This window comes from Trematomus bernacchii, unplaced genomic scaffold (genome assembly GCF_902827165.1).
Source record: "Trematomus bernacchii unplaced genomic scaffold, fTreBer1.1, whole genome shotgun sequence".
Lineage (NCBI taxonomy): Eukaryota > Metazoa > Chordata > Actinopteri > Perciformes > Nototheniidae > Trematomus > Trematomus bernacchii.
This window is the reverse complement of record NW_022987550.1, coordinates 658,323-674,111: the sequence shown is the minus strand read 5'-3', so window position 1 is coordinate 674,111 and position 15,789 is coordinate 658,323. Positions and strand designations below refer to the sequence as shown.

The 15,789-nt window shown below is 39.8% G+C and overlaps 1 protein-coding gene and 2 long non-coding RNA genes across 6 annotated transcripts in view; 2 read left to right on the top strand and 1 right to left on the bottom strand.

The window, feature by feature from the left end:
* Positions 1-15,789, top strand: part of LOC117477051 (NXPE family member 3-like) — a 34,587-nt gene that overhangs the window by 14,118 nt on the left and 4,680 nt on the right. Inside the window, exons 3-4 of the mRNA XM_034123764.1 lie at positions 12,231-12,349; positions 13,756-13,776. Of these exons, the coding sequence (XP_033979655.1) occupies positions 12,231-12,349; positions 13,756-13,776 (140 nt within the window). The remainder of the gene's footprint in view (positions 1-12,230; positions 12,350-13,755; positions 13,777-15,789) is intronic.
* On the bottom strand, positions 5,218-8,243 carry LOC117477052. Of its 4 annotated transcripts, none has more exons than XR_004555307.1 (5): positions 7,859-8,243; positions 7,094-7,172; positions 6,905-7,013; positions 6,628-6,716; positions 5,218-6,197 (listed from the first exon to the last, which is right to left on the bottom strand). It is a non-coding gene; the product is annotated as an uncharacterized LOC117477052 (long non-coding RNA). The 4 variants fall into 4 exon arrangements; XR_004555308.1 differs by having other exon boundaries at positions 7,094-7,146; XR_004555310.1 differs by having other exon boundaries at positions 7,094-7,146; positions 7,806-7,866.
* LOC117477054 lies at positions 8,398-12,224 on the top strand. The gene is made up of 3 exons (XR_004555312.1): positions 8,398-8,425; positions 11,106-11,287; positions 11,887-12,224. It is a non-coding gene; the product is annotated as an uncharacterized LOC117477054 (long non-coding RNA).

Genomic DNA, 15,789 nt, shown 5'->3' with positions numbered 1-15,789 from the left:
TGACTTCAGGTTTTCATGCCGCCCGCCTCCTCCACATCCACCTCCTTTCAGAATCAAAATCAGAATACCTTTTGTTAGTCCCACAAAGGGGAAATTTGAGTAGTTACAGCAGAAAAAGAGCCAGAGACAGCTTAATGTTACATATGTTACATATTTTACATGCACCTGTTGAGCCCCACGGACCCGCCAAAGGGGCCGAAACCACAACATCTGCAAGCAACAGTGTCTGAGGGCTTCTTAAGATTTAATAAACTATGAATGTTTCATATCCATGTAACGGGAAGAAACTCAGCTAACTGATGATATGAACCATTTTTAGCAAAGAAAACACAAGACTAACGCTGAGCCTCTGAATTAGCCCTGAGCGAAAAAATGCTAACGCTGTTAGCACAGAACTCACGGTATAAAACCCTTATTACTTATCGTAAATGCAAATCCAAACCGTCGATTAGCATTGTGAGAAGACACAGAATCGATAGGTATCAGTATCATCACTCCATGATCAAAACTCGCGACATGAGAAACAAAAACAGACATCACAACACGTGGCATTAGGTAGACAACACGGCACATTTCTTACCTTAGCTGTTGTTCTGATCAAAAGTTGTCTTCAATGGCATTAAAACGATAAAAACGCTGCTGAAGGTTAATCCATAGGTTAATCCAATGTGTCTGTGTCACTTTGAAATGATTTCTGATAATCCATCAGCAATAAACCTAGTTTTCAGTTTTCAGATTTCAGAGCGTAAAATAGGTTTTGCTTAGCCCCCACTTCTCAATAGTAACGTTGGTGTGTATGTAGAAATTCCCCTTCGATTCTATTGGCTCTAACGGTTCAAAAGAGATACTATAATTTTCGAGCCTGAGACCTGAAAAACAGGCTTGGGGCTTATCAGGTTAAAAAAGTACTAAGTTATGATATAATACAAAATATAATACTTTTTTTTTTTTTTTAAGTAAAAAGTTACATCATTTTCAAAATACACATCCTGTAACAGTTCTCAGGATTTAGCTGCCAGGTATATATTACACATCATATCCAGTGCCAGGAGAGCTAATCCAAAGACCTCATCACACCTCCTCTTCATCCCTTTTCCTCCAAATCCAGATCTTCAGCATTATCACCAATATCTAGACCAGGGGTGGGGAACCTTTTTCCTCTCAAGGGCCATTTCAATTTTGTCAACATCCTCCGAGGGCCGTACAGATTATTGACCTCTGCTTAAAAAATTAAAACCACAGCCCATTCATTTGGCCTTTCTTTCATGCTGTGCAAAGAAAAAGCAACCTCTTAATCCAGATATCTTACCATGACTCGCGCATGCATGCACGTGCACGGTGTGGCATGACCACCCAAACAGAAAGATATGGACACAAGATGTGTGCAAAATTATTTAGTTTCCTATCCATGTGAACATGATTTAAGTGGGGGGGGACCTAACCTCCTCTAGGGGGGTCCGGGGGCATGCTCCCCCGGGGAGATATTTTTTTTAATGTTGAAGTTAAAAGCATCAATCTGGTGCACTGAGAGCAACATTAGGAGATCTATGGATACATCTCTCAACATCCATATGAAACAGAACTGTAAGCAGATTTTCTTTATGAATATTTTACAAATCACTGCTCTGTCAAACTGTATTCTTTATTTTACTGTCATATAGTATTTTATACCTGTTTACTTTATTCTCTTATTTTTTTATAACTATAATGATCATATAAAGATGTGCCTTTACCTCACTGGTTGGAGAAAAAGCTTCTTATATTCGTTAGCATAGCTAGCTAACCAGATGCTAATAACAACAAAGTTATTGACTGTATGATCAGTATGACAGATGAGCAGATCGCCACTGGGCTTTCAACTAAAGACACAGCCACGCAGAAACTGCGGCATGTGTACGGCTCCTTATGGGTACGCCGGAGCCGCATTCTGGTGCTCTCCGTCAGAACTGCACCCCTGTCAGACGAGACATATACCATGTGATGACACGTTAGGCTCGTGTTGTGTTCAAGGACCCTGACCTTGGCCAGGAAAAACAGGCACTCGTTTGTTTTTTGTTTTTTGTTTGTTTTTTGTTTTTTGCGTGTGTTTATAAATGAACTCGAGGGCCGTACCAAATGGTCTCGTGGGCCGTATACGGCCCGGGGGCCGGAGGTTCCCCACCCCTGGTCTACACCCTATATGCTCACGGCTGCATTTTCCCCTTTTTATATACGATTTCAGGATCGGGTTCTAATCGCCAAAGACTTAACACTCAATAAATGTTCTTTAAAGAAAATGAAGTCTCTCCTGATTGAACTCAAGTTGAGAGGTATAACAAATTATAATACCAGCCTTAATATTAAATTACATCCAACTTAACTTCAAAAGTCATACTGTATATTCATAAAAATATACCTCAGAAGATTTGAATGTGTTTTTAAGGAACAGAAACCGGTTATTTTGATGAGGATGTTTATCAAAGTATTGGTGTAACACTGTTAATGTATTACACATAAACAAGATGCTGTTTTGTCATCAGAATTGGGTTCTGGTCTGGTTCAGTGTCTCTGGTTCCTCTGTAGGTCTGAGAGTCTCTCCTGACGACAGAAACTGACTGCAGAACAGCTGCTGAAATCAGTTCAGTGTGTTCACCATCACACACACATCTGTCTCAAACTCAGACACAATAAATGTTTCTGATTCCATCCCTACGGCTAACATCACTTTTTAAACTAACAAATAAATAAAATGTCTCCATTTACATTTGCTTGTTCTATATTTAGCTGTCTTGTGTAGGTTCAGAGAAACGTGTGATGTTCTTCGGGGTAACGGTGTGTTTCCTCTGGTCTCCTGTGGTGCCTTGTATCCTCTTTGAGCAGCGTCAGTGTTTGCTGCCATGAACAGATTCTGAATCCAGTTTGAAGCCACATGTTTACCATATGCAGTGTGGTATGCAATAATCAGAAATACTTTCTTTGTTTTGATTCAAAAGATGACGTATTGTTTTTATAATGGTACGAAACATCTGAAAACCAATTGCCTTCTTTAGCTTCCTCTTGAATAATACTGTAATGTTATAAATGTAAAACTTTTTCTTCTAATGTTTCTGAATATTTTGAATAAAATATTTTCTTTTTATTCTGAGGCTGAGCTTTTGTTTTGTCATAAAGTAAAACTAGCACCAGAATCACTTCACACATCTTCTAACACCCCCCCTACTGGTTATACTACTACATATATTTTGAAGGATTAAATGCTAAAACATATTTGTGGAGAATATTCAATAACTCCACAGTGAAGTGCTAACAACAACACTTGGATGCTCTCCTTTTGGTTATAGTTCAACACTTATTTTGAACATTTAACATTATTATGGTGGTTTTTAAATAATAAATGAGTCCCCTGTTGGACAGTTGTGTGTCACGTTAAATGTGATAAAATACAAATTTCTTCTGTATTTTATTTCAACATTTATTTATTATTTTAATGTATTTATTAATACATATATTTATGCATTTATGTTTCTATCAGTTTATACTTATGCCATGTTCTGTCCTCCATTCTAACCCCTTCACTGCTGTTCAATCCACCTTTAGTTCCACATCAGTTATTAGATTGGGTTTCACATGTTAGATTATTAACCCTTAACCTCTTAAGCACGGCGGTCCCCCCATTGGACCCCTCCCACCGTTTTGTTTTCGAGATAATGTCTCAGGGCTTCTTAACATTTATGAAACTATTAATGTGTAGCACCAGATTAACGGGAAGAATCTCAGCTAACTGAAGATATGAACCATTTTTATCAAAACAAAACACAAGTCTCATAAGAAGGGTCTAAATGACCCCTGAGCGAAAACATTCTAACGCACTGCGGCACACAATTCAAGATAAAGATACCCTTATTACTTATCGTAGCTGCACATACAATATAGCCGATTAAAGCTGAGACTCCACTGATTATTTACGTATAGTATCATCACTGAGCGATCCGAACTTGCGACAGGGGAAGCAAACACAGACATCACAACACGTACCTTTACGGAGCTTTTACGGCAGATCGTCTCACCGTAGCTGTCAATTAGGTCAAAAGACGTGTTCAATGGCATTAAAACGAAAAAAAAAAAATCTACAACTGTTGATCCATAGGTTGATAATGTACCTGTGCCTTTTCAAAAATTATTTATAATCCATAATTCCATTTTTTATGTAAAATCGGAGCGGAAAAGTTAGCTGCTAATGGTAGCCACCAGAGTGTATGCAGCTTCCGGTTTTGGTAACGCGTCACTCTCACTCCTTATTTGTTAACGTTTTGGTGTGTATAGAACTTTCCCTCGATTCCATTGGCTCTAGCGGTTATAAAGAGATTTCATTCATCAAAATCGAGCAAGGGGGGCCAGAGATAGGTCAAATCCACCCAAATGACCCCAGAAGTGGAGTTTTTTGGCTAAATCTCTCTAAAAAGGTCAAATTTCACTTGTTTTGCATCAATCTTGATACAGGGTACTTATTATATGTTGTACTTTGGATTCCTAAAGCTTTTAGTCTACTAACCCATCATCCAAGGGTAGTTTTCACTATAAGTAAAAAATAATTTTTGGACGGACACTATAATTTACAGTTTTTTACTATGTAAAATCTGAATTTTCTTTAAAATAAAAAACATCTATATTGATTCTGACTTTTCTACATCCAACTCACAGGTTTATCATTACTTTGAGAATAAAGATTATTAATTTAACCCTTTTAGAAGGGAAGATATGGTCATTTGTTCTGGGAATGTCATTTTCGAGCCTGAGACCTGAAAAACAGGCTCAGGGCTTAAGAGGTTAAATGTATAAACCCATCCTTTGTATCAGTGATGAAGATAAGGGAGGCCTAATTCCAAACCACACCCAATCCCCCTCCGTCTGAAGTCACACTCACAGCTGAACGAGGCCCCCTCCTTTCAGACGGAGGGTGTAAATTAAGCGGCAAGCATTGGAGCAAACTCCCCTCTCTGGCAGCAACAGGGAATACTGTAACTTGTTGTAACAACGGTTTCAAATCAGCATCTCTTGGATAAAAAAAGAAAATTTAAAATCAAACTCCAAAAATCTTTAATTGTGTTGTCTTGTCTTTTTTGTAAAGTTCTTTTAGTTTTAAAACCTGATGTTTATAAGCTTCTTATTTGTTTTCAACAGTCTGTAAATATACACAACTTGATAATATATTCAACACATTTACCATTTTCTAGACTAAACACAGGTATGATCCTGAGTTAAAAACAATACGAGGGAACAGGAAGTTGTTAACATCTGTATGAAGATATTAAACATCTATCTTGTTGTTCAGTAAATGTTGGAACTGTTTGTAAGCAGCGTGTTTCCTGACGGACACACACACGTTGGTCGGTCAGGTGGAGCAGCAGGTGAAGTCAGGTGATGCAGACTCTCTTGATAAAACACTCCCCCTCCACACTCGTTGGTTTGGAACTGCACTTAAAGGTCTCCTATTGTACTATTTGTAAGCATATATTATAGGTCTCAGATATAAAAAACATGTCTCTGAAGGGTTTTGCTAACCCTCTGGTAGAGTAGCAGTGTATCTGGATTTTCCTGCTGGCTCTCTCTCCTTCTACAGAGTCTCCTCTGACACACTGGTCCACCTCCACACCTTCAGAACCACATTCACTGAACCTCTCTATGCTGGGTTTGGGTCAGGGTACTCGTTATGTGTTGATTCCTCTTCGGTGTCTCTGTGTCCTCTGCAGGTCTGAGAGTCAACATTTTCACACTTATATATACATATGCTGATATACTATGTAACATTTCTAAATTAAATTACTTTTGTCTTTCCTACGTTACGTACGTTTATGTATGTAGCACATTCAAAGACAGCACATTTTTGAATAAAGTGATTCACAAAGAGATCAAATAAAAGTCATGGAAAAGAAGACCTGGTCCTATGAACTCATGTACCCAGCCAGAAGAACGATGTAATAACAAGTTTCAACAGGTTGCTCTTGTTAGCGCAACACAGAGAGTAAGAAATCCACTATTCCGTCGAAAACCCATCACACGTTTAGAATGAGAAAAAGATTGTCTGAGACCACCCACCAACACGACTCAAATGACTCGTATGATCCGGATCTCTTCAATGACTGACTCAGAAGACCCTGAGTCCGTAAAAGGATCCGGATTTGCCATCTCTAGTTTGATGTGGGCTGGCATGATCCTTTCTGCAGCGATGAATAAAGAAAACAAAGAAAACATTTTTAATAATAGTAATGATGGTAACAACAATAATATTAGTATAACTATTTATAGCACTTACACAATTGCAAAGTGATTCTCACAACAAAAATAAAGAACCAAACAATATCAACAATAAAAAAACAAATGATTATAGGAATGTTAAGAGACAAAGAAATTATAAACATTCTGAGAGGCCGACTACAAAAGGTAGACTCAATGGCTCTTGATGACATCAATGAGCAGTCCCAATACATGCTGTATAAAAAGAAATAGAATAAGTCCAGATTTCTTCTATTTTGTGTTGGATGATTTGATTTATTGATTGCTGATGGATGTATATATATAGGGTTTATTCAACAGCAGTAAAGCATTAAGTTGCTAAATGAACGTACACTGAACTGTAAAACAACTTACCACTATTTAGGAAAGGCTCTGATCAGGAGAGTTGACTAGTAGGACAGCAAAGAGGGGGTGTCATGTACAACCATTGGTAGATGTTACACCTGCAAGAAAGATAAGGAAATAAGAGAAGACAGGAGGACAAACATCCACTTAAGTAAAAGACCAAATCATGTCAAGCTTTAACCTGAGCCGGTTTTTTCAGTCTTTACAATGCACTGTTGGAAAATACCTTCCAAAGGCTAAATTCAAACTCAATACCATAAATAACTGGGTACCAAAGTGCTTTTACCTGAGAGAACACGTTCCACACGGAGCAGCAACCATCCACCTCGGCCTTTTGCTGCATATCATCTCCTCCCTCTCCACTGTTTCCATTAGATCTCTACTGTCCCATAAAACTGAAATTCCCCAAAAAATCATATTAACAAAGTTAAAAACAATAACTTGCTTTTGGCATTGAAATGGATTAGAATCTCACCTTTTTCCTGGATGTCAGGAAGGCCAGGAAGTCGTTCCCTTCAAGTCCGCAACCTGTCATAGGGGTTCAAATGCAAAGCCTGAACGATGACAAGAGCGAGACTTACATTTTACAATTATATTTTTAATTCATACCAGAGCAGTGTGTACATAGGCCCTGTACGACATGCAAAGAACAGATCAAATCCCCTGACAGACTCACACACTTTGGTGATGTCCTCATCTGATAATGTTTAATTTTTTAGCAGCAAAGTAACATTACTCAAAGTATATGTCGGACCCAACTAATTTACAGTATGTTTTGCATCTCCTCAACAATGGTCTGTATCATTGAGTAGAAAAAAACACACATTTGTAAGAAAAGTTTACAATGAAGCACAAAAACCCTCTTTGTATTAAGCGAGCTGCCACACAAAGTACAGCTTAACATGCTAACCTTTGGTAGAGAGCTACAGTTAGCTAACCTAATGTTCAACACAACACCTCTAATGGCATTACATTGACGATTTTAAACAAAACGTAACTCTCTCAACTTGTAAGATAACGTTAAGTTAACTTACCCTTAAATAACTACATCACGTTTTTCAGGGGAAACACAAACTGCAGAAAATGTTAGCTGCTAACTGTTGTTAGTTAAGACAGCTAGCCTCCTAGCAAACATATAATAAGGTTAAGTTAACATTAACGTAACGTTGTAAGAAAGCAAAACGAACCTTCGAGAAAGCTTTTACTCTCAGACTTGGTGGAATTGTGTAGTGTTGCTTACCTCCAGAAGGACTTTTGGCGCGTTTCCCAGTAGACAGAGCTGTCAGAGCGGTGCCTCTCAGAAGAGCAGCCGCTGGGCGGAGTCACAGAAACGTTCAACTGATCTTCACTCCTCAACCGTGCCAGTCAGCGCCATATGGTGCCAGTCAAAAACAAACCGCTTTGTTTCAACCACTGCTGTCTCGCCGTTCCCCCGTGTCCCGCCCTCTCTGTCTGTCTGTGTCTGTTTCAGTTTCGCCAGCAAGACTGCTGGTAGACCAGCATAAATACCAGCTTCACCACCAGTTTAACTACCAGGGTAACAGAGGTTGAAGAAGTACTCTAATCCTTCACAGTCTCCATTACAGAAAGTTACTAAAGTATAATTACTGAAGTATTATCTCAAATATCCCAGACTCTCACTTCTGTCTGGTGTGAATGTGTGAAAGCAGATAGGGGGAGAAGGGAGTAAGTTGAGCCACACCCTGTAACCAGGCAACGCCTTATAGTTGTTATCACGTGACCAGACATTATGCAAGCTTCTCCCATTTCTCATTGCCTGTGAAAGAGAGATGCTCATTCTGGTCTGGTCAGTAAACATTTTTACGTTTTTTGCTTGTCAAAGTAAATTTTCTAGATGTCAGCTATATCGGCTGTCATGTCAAAAAAAAGGTTTAAACAAATATATTGTATATGTTGATGTGTTAGCAGCGTATTAAACCATGTGAGTCATTAAGCTAAAGATGACTCTGAATTTTAATGCTAGGCTATTTTTTCTAAAATGGTGGCTATGGGGTGAACCATGGGCGTTGGGGTAAGTTGAGCCAGTTTTTCAATGGAGAAATTAATGAAAGTAGGCCAAGTTGATAATAAGAGCTCATTGTAGGCTACATTTAAAGTTGAATTTACCTGTGTTTGATTGGTAAGATGGATGAAATTGTATCACCAGTCCATTTGTATGATTACTTTTCCTTTTATTAACATGTTAAAAAAAAATCAATCAATTCAATCGAAATTTATATTAAAAGTATTTGAAAAACTAAACTTGTATTTGGTTTGTTATTTATTGTTTAAAGTTACCTTTAAGATTTTTTGTAGGTATGCCCAGGTTTGAACAGGTATGCCCAAGTTTGAACAGTGGATCAATTTACCCCCTGACCTGGATCAACTTACCCCTAACCCGGGGCAAGTTGAGCCACAAGACTTTTTTTTAGAAGTCATATTTTCACTGCTCTTGATCAAATATTAATTCTTATCATTGCCATTGATAGGAGACATCCTGAATTATAGGTGTGTGCTTTCATTTTTACTATGTGTCATTTCTCCTTGCTTAGAGGACAGCATAACTAAAAAATGGCTCAATTTACCCCACTCTCCCCTACGATAAAACTGATCTGAGACACTGACAGATTAGACCAGGGGTCGGCAACCCCTGGCACGCGTGCCAGCATTGGCACGCGGCACCGTAGCCAGTGGCACACTAGGAATAAGTCGAATAAGTGTGCAAAATATTTAAATTGTATTTTCGGATCCTGAACGAGACCGCCGCCAGAGCGCGTCTCCCCGTTACCTGCAGAAGGAAGCCATGCACGCAACGCAGCCCCGCTCTCTTTAACTCCAGGTGACTTTCTGCCGCTTTCCTCCGTGGTGCAGTGCTGATCGTTTCACCACGGAAGAAAGCACTTCACAAATTGCAGTACCCATAAGGAGCTTTACAAATGTCGCAGTTTTTTGCGTGGCTGTGTGTGTCTTTAGTTGAAAGCCCAGTGGCGATCTGCTCATCTCTCATTGAAATAATATGCTACAAAGGGGCGGACTGGCCATCTGTGTGTTGAACTTTCCTGTCGGCTCCCAGACCGTAGTCGAGGAGGGCAGAAGCAACGAGCTTCAGGTTCAATAACCCACTTTAGCTTAAATGACTGGAGAGAGGCGAGCTCTTCTTGGAAGGCCGTTGCATTTATTTAGCTGTTCTTCTGTTTCACAAAATACTTCACAGACCTCTGCTTTTCTGCTGCCTCGTTTCACTTCCAGAAACATACACACACGCACACGCCAAACCCCTCTCTCTCTCTCTTAAAGGGACAGCGATCTCATCTCACTCTGCATGACCCTAATATCATAACATGTGTGTTCTGGAGAATCACAGAACGGACGATCGTCCTCGCCCCCCCCGCCCTCCTGTTGATAGATCACGAGCGTCAAGCTCCTCAACATCCTCAACACCCCCCCCCCCCCCCCCGTTGATAATTCTCGATCGTTGGCACGCTGATAATTTCTTTTTTTTTAAATGGCACTTCATATCAAAAAGGTTGCCGACCCCTGGATTAGACTATAAAAACCAACCCAGTCTCACGGCATTTCGTGTTATAGTCTCGAAATAAATGTAATCTATTGATTCGTGTTCACCAACACGATTTTCACCTTTTTTTCGTGTCACACAGAACGATTTTAAAAGCAATGTATTTCTATTGGTAGTATGTTTCGTGCCTGCACCACGTCTTTTTATCCAGTCGGGTCTTGGAATACCAGAAGCTGTGGGGTTCATAAAAACATGTTCTTACTCAATATCTTACCCTGAGCCTAACCCTTTTATTTTAAATTGTATAATGTCGGAGTTTTTTTGCCATCCACGAGGAAAATAAATGGCTCAGAGCCTCAGAATACTGACATCTGTATTTTTTGTCATCTTTTTTTCCTTCTAATTTGTTATTATTTGGTGCAGGCACGAAACATACTACCAATAGAAATACAATGCTTCTAAAATCGTTCTGTGTCAGAATACTGAAATCTGTATTTTTTTTAAATCTGTTTTTCCTTCCAATTTGTTATTATTTACATTGCTTTTAAAATCGTTCTGTGTGACACGAAAAAAATTGCGAAATCGTGTTGGTGAACACGAATCAATAGATTAATTTCGTGACTATAACACGAAATTCCGTGAGACTATGTTGACTGAGCATGCTTTGCTCATTATAAGGATGTTTGACACCTATAAGGTGGTAGTACTACAAGAAAAGGGTGTCATTCTCCCTTTATTCATAGTTTATTAACTAAATACTGTATAAATAGAGTCCTCTTTCCTCATTTCAGCAAATTACAAGAGAAAGTGGCAAACATGCTTTCAGTAACCAAACAACGTCACGTGTGTGTGTGTGTGTGTGTGTGTGTGTGTGTGTGTGTGTGTGTGTGTGTGTGTGTGTGTGTGTGTGTGTGTGTGTGTGTGTGTGTGTGTGTGTGTGTGTGTGTGTGTGTGTGTGTGTGTGATGCAGGGGGGCGGGGCCTGTGTGTTTGTAGAGTAAGAAACAGGAAGTCAACCACACATCATCTACAGCTTCCTCATGATCTGCACCAAAACCTCGAATCAAACGCAGCCTGAAGACCTGGGGGGGGGGGGACCCAGACCTCAGGGGGTCAACACGTGGTCTGAGGACCTGTGAGGGGACGCCTGAAGGTAAGGGCTCATTCAGGCTTTATTTCAGTGTAATCTTGTTAAATATCAGACAGGATGCTGGTTCCTCCGTCACACTCACGACTAAAAGAAGTGTTACTCACTGAATTCATCCTAAACGCCTTCAAACTTTACATTTCAAAATCTGCTTCCTCAACATTGTTATTTTAACTTCAGGTCACTGTGGCACACATAATCATATGTCAAGATGATTGGAGGTTTCTGGCTCAAATGCACTTTGGGAATTACCTTTCCCTTTAAATGTATACATCCTCAAACTGAAACCTGTGATTCTTTTAAAATATTAAAAGCAAACAAATATTTTGTCCCGCAGATTAAACCTGGAGACTTTAATACTGATTGAAGCTGCTTTACATTTTTAAAGGTGACTCTGAAACATCTCCAGGAACTACAAAGTAAAAATAGCTTTTACTGCAACTTGTATTAATGTTCAATGTCCTAAAAAGGCTTGATGATACAATGAAGTTGATACACTTATATATACATATACAAATATATATTTCACAGTAAATCTACCGGCCTCTAAGAAAGCAGATGTGACGCTGTTACAACGTTTCCTGATTCACTACTTCCTGTTGCAGTAAAGTGCTCTGTCTGTGCCCTCCCGCCTGCTGTCTGCATGTCAGCTCCCACACGACACAATCTGCCGATATCTGTTTTTCTTATGTCTGTTTGTTTTAATCTGTGTCTATGTTGTTGTCAGTGACGTATTGTCTTATCTTTTTAAATGCCTTTGTGATGTGCTGCAACCCATTTTCCACTCGGGGACAAATAAACGAAACTACTACTACTACAAATCCAACGCGCGTCAGTTCCTGATGTGTTCCATAAAATGACTTTATCTTTTTCTAATTATAATTTATTCTATGATTACATTTTGTATTAACCTGGCATAAATGTTTTATCCTTTAATCCTGTACCAAAGGAAGTGGTCACAGTGTCAGGCTGGAGCTGGACAATATCATGAAGGAATCATCTTTTAAAGGAAGAACATGTTTCACCATCGTTCTCCTTCTGCTCATGGCTTTCTTAATATTCTTCCAGGTGAGAACTGTTATCTGGGATCACTAATAGGGTTGACTTATTGTGACATGTTTAACATTAGTCCGATTGGTTTAGGAGACAGGCCCTATGCAGGGACACAGACAAACATGAGGGCCCTGACCAATTTGCTGCCCTAGGCAAGATTTTAGCTGGCGCCACATACAGAGCGTTGTCCGGGATTTTTTTACCATGATCCCGGACAGAAAGTCAGAAAAGTCATTTATGAAATCCTTATTGCAATTTGGCGGACGATACACGACTGCGCAGAGTATAGGCGAGGCCGGGTTCAGTTCAAAAAGCTGCAACTCAAAGCTAGCATAGCTAGTTACAGGGTGAAGCAATCGGCATTGGAGGCTAGCTCTAAACACTGATGCTATGCCCCGACAATGGCCGGTGGTACGCGGGGAGCAATGTACAGTCAGGAGGAAGAAGTTCAGAGAACGGTGTATACTCGCCAGCGTGGACCCAGGTCTCCATCATAAACATAAAATCCAGTTCACGAGAGGTGAAGAAGTCGTTTAGCAGGAACGTTTTGTTTGTTATCGACCTAACATTTAGCAAAGCCATGCAAAGTTTTCGCTCCGGGCTTGCTGAAGGTGTAGTGCGTCTCAGCTGACGAAGATGTGCGTGTTGAACGCCGCGCGGGCCGGGAGCAGTCAGTCGGGCAGGAGGAGCTGTCAGCGGGCCCAGCAGAGGCCGCAGCTCCGGAAAAACAGGGCGAATCCACCGAACCCTCACATGGCGTGCAGCGGGAGGGCCATGACATCCGAGGCGTGGATAAGTCCCAGAAGAAGCCGTCAGGTATGCCTTAAGATGGACCAGTGCACCACCACGCTTTCCCCGTCGTCTAAAGCGCTTTCGGCGAGGCAGGATGCAGGGCAACCGGCGCAGGTAGGCGGGAATATCCGACAGTAGAGGGGGGGGCGACGATTTATGATTGCCAGATGTAGATTTGGGCAGCAATATAAACTCCAGTGAGGGTCTGAGGTGGAGGAGAGCTTGGCGATCGTAGACGAGCAGAGCAGAGACATTCTGACAAACATAAAACAAAAACAGGATAGCTAAAGGCAGAGAGCTGAGGGAGCGGCGAGCCGACACAGGCGCCATCTTCCCACACACTGGTCACAGCTGTACGGTCTCTCAAGGCAACTCAAAGTGCGTCACCAAGCATGTCGTTGTGTCCCTGAGACACTTCACCCCAAATTGCTCCTGTGGGGATTGTCCACAGTATTCAGTATGTTAGTCGCTTTGGATAAAAGCGTCTAACAAGTGACATGTAATAATAATAATATTGTTTAATGTATAGATAATATAAAATCCATAAAATTCCAATTTCTGAACTGCAGGAATGAATTGAATTCCAGAAATGTTTTATATTTGGCTAAAACTAATGTTTCCTTTTTCAGCTTAACATATGGGACACATTGGTGAGTTATTTTTGGATGTGTATTGTGCATGAGCCATCCACAGTGTATGTTATATGTTTGAGTGTAATGTGTTGCTGATTAAAAAAAGCATCAGATTTTCTGCTCAAACCAACATTAAAGTGCAGACACACGGAGAACATCAGATCATTTATCTACAATCACAGTCGAGTTGATGGCAATTGCACGAGGCATTACAGGGGTAGAAGAGATGCAAATCCAAAGGATTATTCTTTGTTCAGATTTAAGTTCAGCAATAATGCCACTTCATTACATCTCATCGTAGGCAGGATATTGTGAATGACATTTATGAAACACCATAAAGATGAAGAAATAGAAATATCGAGATAACATTTATGTGGATAACATCATACAGAGGAATGAAGGGAAATGAAAATGTGACACATTAGCCAAGCAGTCTCTTAAACACGAGTAAATAATCAACATTGCACTCAGTAAATCTAAGGCAAATACAGAGTGACAAATAGAACATCATTAACCTCTTAAGCACGGCGGTCCCCCCATTGGACCCCTCCCACCGTTTTGTTTTCGAGATAATGTCTCAGGGCTTCTTAACATTTATGAAACTATTAATGTGTAGCACCAGATTAACGGGAAGAATCTCAGCTAACTGAAGATATGAACCATTTTTACCAAAACAAAACACAAGTCTCATAAGAAGCGTCTAAATGACCCCTGAGTGAAAAAATTCTAACGCACTGCGGCACACAATTCAAGATAAAGATACCCTTATTACTTATCGTAGCTGCACATACAATATAGCTGATTAAAGCTGAGACTCAACTGATTATTTAGGTATAGTATCATCACTGAGCGATCCGAACTTGCGACAGGGGAAGCAAACACAGACATCACAACACGTACCTTTACGGAGCTTTTACGGCAGATCGTCTCACCGTAGCTGTCAATTAGGTCAAAAGACGTGTTCAATGGCATTAAAACGAAAAAAAAAAAAATGCTACAACTGTTGATCCATAGGTTGATAATGTACCTGTGCCTTTTAAAAAATGATTTATAATCCATAATTCCATTTTTTTATGTAAAAATCGGAGCGGAAAAGTTAGCTGCTAATGGTAGCCACCAGAGTGTATGCAGCTTCCGGTTTTGGTAACGCGTCACTCTCACTCCTTATTTGTTAACGTGTTGGTGTGTATATAACTTTCCCTCGATTCCCTTGGCTCTAGCGGTTATAAAGAGATTTCATTCATCAAAATCGAGCAAGGGGGGCCAGAGATAGGTCAAATCCACCCAAATGACCCCAGAAGTGGGGTTTTTTTGGCTAAATCTCTCTAAAAAGGTCACATTTCACTTGTTTTGCATCAATCTTGATACAGGGTACATATTATATGTTGTACTTTGGATTCCTAAAGCTTTTAGTCTACTAACCCATCATCCAAGGGTAGTTTTCACTATAAGTAAAAAATAATTTTTGGACGGACACTATAATTTACAGTTTTTTACTATGTAAAATCTGAATTTTCTTTAAAATAAAAAACATCTATATTGATTCTGACTTTTCTACATCCAACTCACAGGTTTATCATTACTTTGAGAACAAAGATTATTAATTTAACCCTTTTAGAAGGGAAGATATGGTCATTTGTTCTGGGAATGTCATTTTCGAGCCTGAGACCTGAAAAACAGGCTCAGGGCTTAACAGGTTAAGGAGTCACATTGACACATTAGCCAAGCAGTCTCTTAAACACGAGTAAATAATCAACATTGCACTCAGTAAATCTAAGGCAAATAACAAATATGAAAAATAGAACATCATTAAGGAGTGGCAACACAATTGGGACAAAAGAAACACAAGAAGACACCTATATGCACTGCAGCCAAAAATCAGTCAGGACACTTAAAAGAACCATCAATTTGGATAATGTGTTATCAAGGCTTATATTAGGACATACTAGAGTGAACAAAACATGACATTATTCATAAGAAAAACATCTTTCTGGATGATATGAACACTGCCAGGTTGAGGAATCCGTAGAA